This window comes from Motacilla alba, chromosome 27, assembly GCF_015832195.1.
Source record: "Motacilla alba alba isolate MOTALB_02 chromosome 27, Motacilla_alba_V1.0_pri, whole genome shotgun sequence".
Taxonomy (NCBI): domain Eukaryota; kingdom Metazoa; phylum Chordata; class Aves; order Passeriformes; family Motacillidae; genus Motacilla; species Motacilla alba.
Window position 1 is genome coordinate 3,801,037 of NC_052042.1, and position 7,908 is coordinate 3,808,944.

General features: G+C 53.9%; 1 protein-coding gene across 5 annotated transcripts in view; it reads left to right on the top strand.

Moving 5' to 3' along the window:
- The window catches only part of FBXL20 (F-box and leucine rich repeat protein 20), a 38,901-nt gene extending 31,349 nt beyond the window's left edge, over positions 1 to 7,552 (top strand). For all 5 annotated transcript variants that reach the window (XM_038162862.1, XM_038162861.1, XM_038162863.1 and 2 more), the window contains exons 11-15: positions 172 to 232; positions 892 to 936; positions 2,036 to 2,092; positions 3,114 to 3,326; positions 4,985 to 7,552. In XM_038162862.1, coding sequence (XP_038018790.1) covers positions 172 to 232; positions 892 to 936; positions 2,036 to 2,092; positions 3,114 to 3,326; positions 4,985 to 5,092 — 484 coding nt within the window. In that variant the 3' untranslated portion in view covers positions 5,093 to 7,552. The remainder of the gene's footprint in view (positions 1 to 171; positions 233 to 891; positions 937 to 2,035; positions 2,093 to 3,113; positions 3,327 to 4,984) is intronic.
- Positions 7,553 to 7,908: the final 356 nt, after the last annotated feature.

The following is a 7,908-nucleotide window of genomic DNA, read 5'->3' on the forward strand; positions in this document are numbered from 1 at the left end:
AGGGTGGCAGATCCCAGAGCAGCTCCACGGGGACATCCCTGGCTGGAGACATCCCCGTGTCCCCTGCTGCTCTCCCTGGGCAGGGGTGGCTCTGAGGGGTCTCAGGGGTCATTCCCAGCCCTCTCCTGGGATCTGGGGGCTCCACCACGGTTCTGTCCTTGTGTCCTGCAGAATACTGGAAGTGGCGCGGTGTTCCCAGCTGACCGACGTGGGCTTCACCACCCTGGCCAGGGTAAGAGCCCTGCTCCTCCTTCCCCTCCTGCTTTTCCTTCCTTTTCATGGCAAAAAAAAAACCCCAGTAGGTTTGAGACAACTTTGAATTTGGGTGGAACCTGAAAAAATTCAGTTTTATGGGATCTTTGGCATCATCCTGGCTTGCACACCTGGGAGGATTTGCATCCAAACCACAGGAAATGTTAAATATTTTAGTTATAAACTTTACTGGCTTGTCTAAAATTAACTCCCTTTACTCACCATGATTAAAAAACCCCTTAAATGAGTGACATTTCCTTTATTATCCTTCAGAAACTTCGTAAGCTTTCCTTCCAGTTGTGATATTTCATGGAGAAACCCCTTAGTTTTTAAAGCAAACTGTCTTTGTGGTGGTTAATTTCTATTTCTATTCATATTCTTATTCTTATTTGTGTTTATATTTATTTTTGTATTTGTATTTATATATATTTTTGTGTTTGTATTTATAATATTTATATTTAAATAGATGTTGTATATGATAAATGTTATATACTGCACATACTGTTTATCTTCATATCTGCAATAGAATGTATTTATATTACTGATATTTATTATGTTTATATTTTATGGTTTTATATTTATATTTGCTGTCTGGACTTCACCCTCACCGTGGGTGTTTGGAATTCTCTTTATTCCTAGAATTGCCATGAGCTTGAAAAAATGGATCTGGAAGAGTGTGTCCAGGTAGGAGTGGCAGCTCAGGCTGTTTCTCTTGCAGCAGTGGGGAAAATTGGTGGAAAATGAAGAGATTTTCTCCAAACCAGAATTTAATGTGGAATCCTGAGCGGGGAAAGTGGCTGGATTTGGAGAGGAGAATGTTGGGAATGAGGTTTTATTCTGGTTTGGATTCTATGGGAACACTGCTGTAAATAAGGAATATTTAATAGTGAGAGATCCTGGGTCAAATAATGGATTTGTGAGAGAAAATCCCAGATTTTTGAGGGGAAATCCCAGAGAAAAATCTTATCTTGCTAAAAATAATGGGAGTTCCCCCGGATTTGGAGAACCATGGGGGAAATTGTGAAACAGCAATGATTTTAGGGGGTTGAAATCAAACTGGGCTGAAGCGTTTCCAGGGAAAAGGGTGGAATTGACTCAAAATTCCATGAAAAAACCTCCAAGCCCGAGGGTGGATTGGAAATTGATTGAGCCTGAGGCAAAGGGAATGGGATTGGGATTCCTGGGAGCAGCCGGACCCCGTGTCCTGGGCAGAAATTTGGGATATATAAAGAGGGAATGACACCAGCCCAGGCAGGATTGGGAATGAACCCTAAAAAGGGGAGAAGCAAAACTGAGCCAGGGCACAGATCCTTCCCAGGCAGCTCCTGTGGGGATTTGGGAACCTTTGTAGGGATTCCTTCTTCCTGGAGAAAACCAGGAGCTGGGCAGGGCACAGATCTTTCCCAGGCAGCTCCTGTGGGGGTTTGGGATTGGGAATCTTTGTAGGGATTCCTTCTTCCTGGAGAAAACCAGGAGGTGGGCAATCCATAGGGGTGTTCATGGGGAATCTGAGCCCTCGTTGTGCTTCCAGAGGCACATTTGGGACACATCTGGGAGCTGATTTCAGCTCCTTCAAGAAGTTAAAAGCAATCCAGTGATGCCTCTGCATCCCAGTTCTCCAGGGGCAGGAGTTGATTTCCATGAGGAGGTGGATTCCTGAGGGGCTGTGGGGAAATCTCATGGATCAGGGAAAATCCTGCAGTTTTGCTTTGGTAGAAGAGAAAAAAAAACCCAAGTCCTTGTGCCCAGCACCAGCATGAAAGGGCTTTTCCTTCTTTTCCAGATTACAGACAGCACACTAATCCAGCTCTCCATACACTGTCCACGGCTGCAGGTCCTGGTGAGTATCCCAAGGGACACTTCCAGCATTTCCTTTCTCCAAACAAAGGGATTTTAAACACTCCCTGGCTTCAGAGTCGGAAGAATTCTGCTGCAAACCTCACCCTGAGGAACCTCTTATCCCATCCCCGCTGCTTGCAGCAATCCCACGGGAAAAGGGTTGTGTGGGGATTCTCCCAGGAGCAGAATTCCAAGTGGGGTCTGCCTGCACAGGAGCTGTCTGTCTGTCTGTCTGTCTGTGGGAGAGGAACCTGCCGGGCAGCCAGGAGTGCTCGGTGCCCTTGGGAAGCCACGTTCCTTTGGGGCTGAATCTCTGGGAATTCGGTGTCTGTCAGCCCTGGGTTTGTGCCGTGAGGGATCGTGTCCTGGGAGGTGTGGGGATGTGGGTCCTGCAGCGCAGTCATCCCTCAGGAAAGCCAGTTCCAGCTCCTGGCTCAGGCCCTGCTTCCTCCTCGAGGACCTTCCAGGTGAATCCCCCTGAAAATCCACACCAAGGGGGGCCATCGTGTTCCTGCTGCTGCTTGGACCCGGGCCAGGGCCCTTCCCATGATGGGTGAGGCCTCGGGTGTCCCAAAGGTGGGTTCTTGCGTGGCTCAGCTGTGCTGGAATTTCTGTGCCACCCTGGGGGTCTCATCCCTCCAGAGCTGCATTCCCCTGGGACCATGGAAGGGACCCTAAAGATCGTCCTGTTCCCAGGGGCAGGGACACCTTTCAGTACCCCAGGGTGCTCCAAGCTCTGCCCAACCTGGCCTTGAACACTTCAGAGACCCAGGAGCAGCCACGGCTGCTCTGAGCACTCCCCGCCCTCCCAGGCAGGAATTCTCCCCTCCAGCTGGAAGTTTTCCCCTCGCAGCAGGGGAAAACTCAGAAACCCCCAGAGCCCAGGGATCAGCTCAGAAACCCCCAGAGCCCAGGAGCCAGCCCAGCCCCGCCAAGCACAGCCCGTGCTCCCATCCCCAGCGAGGTCCTGGCTGGTTTTCGGGCTGCCAGGAGCCGGGTTTAACCCCTCTGCTTGGGGACAGAGTTTATCCCACTGCGAGCTGATCACGGACGACGGGATCCGTCACTTGGGCAACGGCGCCTGCGCCCACGACCGCCTGGAGGTGATCGAGCTGGACAACTGTCCCCTGATCACCGACGCCTCCCTGGAGCACCTCAAGAGCTGCCACAGCCTGGAGAGGATAGAACTGTACGACTGCCAGCAGATCACGCGGGCCGGGATCAAGAGACTCAGGGTGAGCGGGGACGGGGAGGAGCTGGGATGGACAGGGTTTATCCATAGGGATGGAGAGGGTTTATCCATGGGGAGGAGCTGGGATGGACAGGGTTTATCCATAGGGATGGAGAGGGTTTATCCATAGGGATGGTGAAGAGCTGGGATGGGGAGGAGCTGGGATGGACAGGGTTTATCCATAGGGATGGAGAGGGTTTATCCACGGGGAGGAGCTGGGATGGAGAGGGTTTATCCATAGGGATGGAGAGGGTTTATCCATAGGGATGGAGAGGGTTTATCCATGGGGAGGAGCTGGGATGGGGAGGAGCTGGGATGGACAGGGTTTATCCATAGGGATGGAGAGGGTTTATCCATGGGGAGGAGCTGGGATGGAGAGGGTTTATCCATAGGGATGGAGAGGGTTTATCCATGGGGATGGAGAGGGTTTATCCATGGGGAGGAGCTGGGATGGGGAGGAGCTGGGATGGACAGGGTTTATCCATAGGGATGGAGAGGGTTTATCCATGGGGAGGAGCTGGGATGGACAGGGTTTATCCATAGGGATGGAGAGGGTTTATCCATAGGGATGGAGAGGGTTTATCCATGGGGAGGGGCTGGGATGGGGAGGGTTTATCCATGGGGATGGAGAGGGTTTATCCATGGGGAGGAGCTGGGATGGGGAGGAGCTGGGATGGAGAGGGTTTATCCATAGGGATGGAGAGGGTTTATCCATGGGGAGGAGCTGGGATGGGGAGGGTTTATCCATAGGGATGGAGAGGGTTTATCCATGGGGAGGAGCTGGGATGGACAGGGTTTATCCATAGGGATGGAGAGGGTTTATCCATGGGGAGGAGCTGGGATGGGGAGGGTTTATTCACGGGGACGGGGAGGAGCTGGGATGCGAGGAGTTTATCCATAGGGAGGAGCTGGGATGGGGAGGGTTCAGCCATGGGGAGGACCTGGAATAGGGAGGGTTTATCCACAGGGAGGAGCTGGGATGGGCAGGGTTCATCCATGGAGAGGAGAGAGGAGCTAGGATGGGCAGGGTTCATCCTCAGGGAGGAGCTGGGATGGGTTAGGGTTTATCCTCAGGGAGGAGCTGGGATGGGCAGGGTTCATCCACAGAGAGGGCTGAGCTGGCAGAGCTCCCATCGCCTGGTGCTCGTGCTCAAAAGAGTTGTGAGAACCATCAGTGAGGGTTCATAGAGTCGTGGAAAGGTGGAATGGTTTGGGTTGGACACTTTGTACTATCCTGAGTTGCCTTGGACACTCCCAGGATGCAGGGGCAGCCACAGCTTCTCTGGGCACCCTGTGCCCGGGCCTCACCCCCTCTCAGGCAGGAATTGCTTCCCAGTATCTCCTCTTGAATCCACTTCTCCACGTGTAAAAGAAGAGTAATGATAGCATTTCCTCTCCCAAGAGAGCATGGATCTGCAAAGTTCCATAAAATGATGGAATCTTTGGGTGGTTTGGGTCGGGAAAGCCCAACCAGCGACCTTCCACTATCCCCACCTGCTCCAATCCCCATCCAGCGTGGCCTTGGACATTCCTAGGATGGGAATTCTCGGGAAGAGCCTCACTCCCTGTACCGGGGCGACCCCACCCATTCCCCGTCCCTTGTGGCCGTGCCCCAGGAGCTCGGGGCGTGGGCCTGACTGCCGCCGGTGTCTGTCCTTCCAGACCCACCTGCCCAGCATCAAAGTCCACGCCTACTTCGCCCCGGTGACCCCCCCGCCCTCGGTGGGCGGCAGCCGACAGCGCTTCTGCAGATGCTGCATCATCCTATGACAGCGGAGCCTCCTCCCGGCCAGCTGGGGCTGGAACCACGCCCGGGAGCTCCGGGCACGCCGGAGCCTCGGAGGAAACGGATCCCAGTGTCATTTGCCAGGGCCAGAGAGCGGGGCCGGGCTGCCCTGCAGCCACCCACACACCCCCTGTGATCCCGGCGGGATGAGGGACTGGGCGCGGAGCTGCAGCTGGGCCGGCTTTTCCCGGGGTGGATTGGCCTAATCCTGACCCGTTCCTGCTGGGAATTGCTGGGAATTCCCCGGGGGAAACCCCTGGCAAGGAGGGGAGGGCTCCCACCCTGGAGGGACTGATGCTGCTGGTGAGGTTGGAAAAGGAACCGAGATCCTTGGAAGTGGGGAGAGAGGAGAGGAGAGGAGAGGAGAGGAACACGCTTGAAGCCCGTTGTGCAGCAGGCAAAACCCCAACAAACCTGAAACCCCAACAAACCTGAAACCCCAACAAGATCCATGTCTGTTTGTCAGCGAGGGAATGAAACAGCAGCTGCTGAGCCAGGATTCCCCTGGGATCCAGGATTTCCTGGGATTCAGGGTTTCCCCTAGGATTCAGGATTCCCCTGGGATCCAGGATTTCCTGGGATTCAGGATTCCCCTAGGATTCAGGATTCCCCTGGGATCCAGGATTTCCTGGGATCCAGGGTTTCCCTAGGATTCGGGATTTCCTGGGGTCCAGGATTTCCCTGGGATTCAGGATTCCCCTGGGATTCAGAGTTTCCCTGGGATCCAGGATTTCCCTGGGATTCAGGATTCCCCTGGGATTCAGAGTTTCCCTGGGATTCAGGATTCCTCTGGGATTCAGGATTCCCCTGGGATTCAGAGTTTCCCTGGGATCCAGGATTTCCCTGGGATTCAGGATTTCTTGGGATCCAGGATTCCCCTGTGGTCCAGGATTCCCCTGTGCTTCCCTGCTCCCACCTGAGCATGCTGATGTGAAGGCTCATCTTCCCTGTGTCAGAGGCTTCCCAGATTGTTATTTGGGAATTTCTTGTGCCACCTATTTTACGTCCCCAAATCCTGCTGCTTTTTTTAAGTTTTTTTTTCCTTTTTTTCCTCCAAATTCAGTCATTTCTTGAGATTTCCCAGCCCTAAGCCACAAATCTGTGAGGAGTTTTTTTCCAGGAGAAGCCTGAGCTGTCTGGTAGATGTTTGAGGAGCAGGGGAAGCTGCACCCCAGGCTGGGCTCTCCTGGGCTTCCTGCCCTGTGTGGTCGGGGACTGGGTGTCCAAAATGATCCCAAATCCAGATTTTATCCCAGTGACAAGGATATAATCCTCCGTACAGGGAATAATATATATACAGATATATAATTCTCAGCACAGGGAGCACGTTCCAGCCCGTGTGTTCCCTCCTCCTGCCCTTTCCCTCCATCCTTCCCCCGAGGAAAAGCCAAGTAGAGCTTTTTGCTTGTTGCCCTGATGAAGAATTAAGGATTCCCTGACGGAGCAGGGCTGGGATCCCCCCTGAGCCCCCGTGGGGGCCCTTGCTGACCTCCCCAGCTGCCCAGGTAAGTGTGCTGCCCTGCAGGGAGCCCCGGCGTGGGGTTCGGGTGTGCCAGGCCAGCCCTGGGGGAGGATGGGGTGCTGCTTTTTTGGGGTGTTTCGGGCTCCAGGAGAGCCCAGACCGATGGAATTGCAGGGGCCCAGTGTGGAGCTGCTGGGCAGATCCCAAGGGTGATGGGGGCAGGAGCCGTGTCCGTCCTTCCTGCTGTCCGTGCGGGGAGCTGCCCGGGGCCGAGGGCGTGGGCTGCTCTCGGTGCCGAGGAATCTCCTGCTGGGGAAGGAGCGGCTGCAGCGCCGGGAATGGCTGCTTTAGGGGCTGGGGCGGGTGGTTTTCCCACCAGGAATTCCAAGGACGATGCGCTGTTCCCAGCAGGAGGGTCCCAGGTGCCCCTGGAGCTGCCCCCCTTCATCCCCCCCGGCCCCCCCAGCCTGTGCTGGCTCTGCTGGGAGCACCTGCAGGCTGCCGTGGTTAAAAGGATACTGTCAATGCCCTCCTGTAGATGGCTTTTAATCCCTGATATTTATTCAAATCCTCTTTAGCGCTGTGGATTCTCCCCCTCTCCTCGGGCGCCTTCATTTCCAGAACTTTCTCCAGGTTTCAGGGTGGCAGAAGATGGACGGGCGAGGGGTCACCCAGCAATCACAGGATTTGCACAACTCCGGGAAAATAAACAACAAAACACTTCTGTTTAGTTCCTACCGTGGCAGGGGAGAGCGAACAGCGGGGCTTTGGCTGACTGATCCCTTTGTAACAGAGCCGAGTTTTCCAGGGAAAACTCCGGAACACAGAACCCAAAGCAATTTCTTTTCTGTTTGCAGACCAGGGTGACAGCAGTAAGGTAGCTCAAACTTCTTGACAGTGTCCTTTTAAGTCAATTATCCGTCTTCAAATGGACTCTTCCTGATGTTTATATTTATAAATACCAATAAACACCATTTTCCAAGCCGTGTCTCGCTGGGGGGATCACCTGCAGGAGGAAGATCCACCTCCTGCAGGGGGGAGCTCTGAGCGTTTGCAGGGAGTCAGGAATGGTTTTTTTGGGGTGGAAGGACCTTGGAGCTGATCCATAGCCCGGGATCTCCGAGCCCTGTTCTTTCCTGGGTGGCTGTGGAGGGCTCAGTGCCCGCAGCGTGGAGGAATCGCTCCACCCTGGGGTGCAGTGATGTTTGATGGGGGAAGAGGTGACAATCTGGACTCCATTATTTCAGAAGGCTGGTTAATTATTTTATGATATTATATTAAAAATGCTGTAGTAAACTAGAGAGAGAAAGGATCCATCGGAAAGCTGGGAAGGAATGA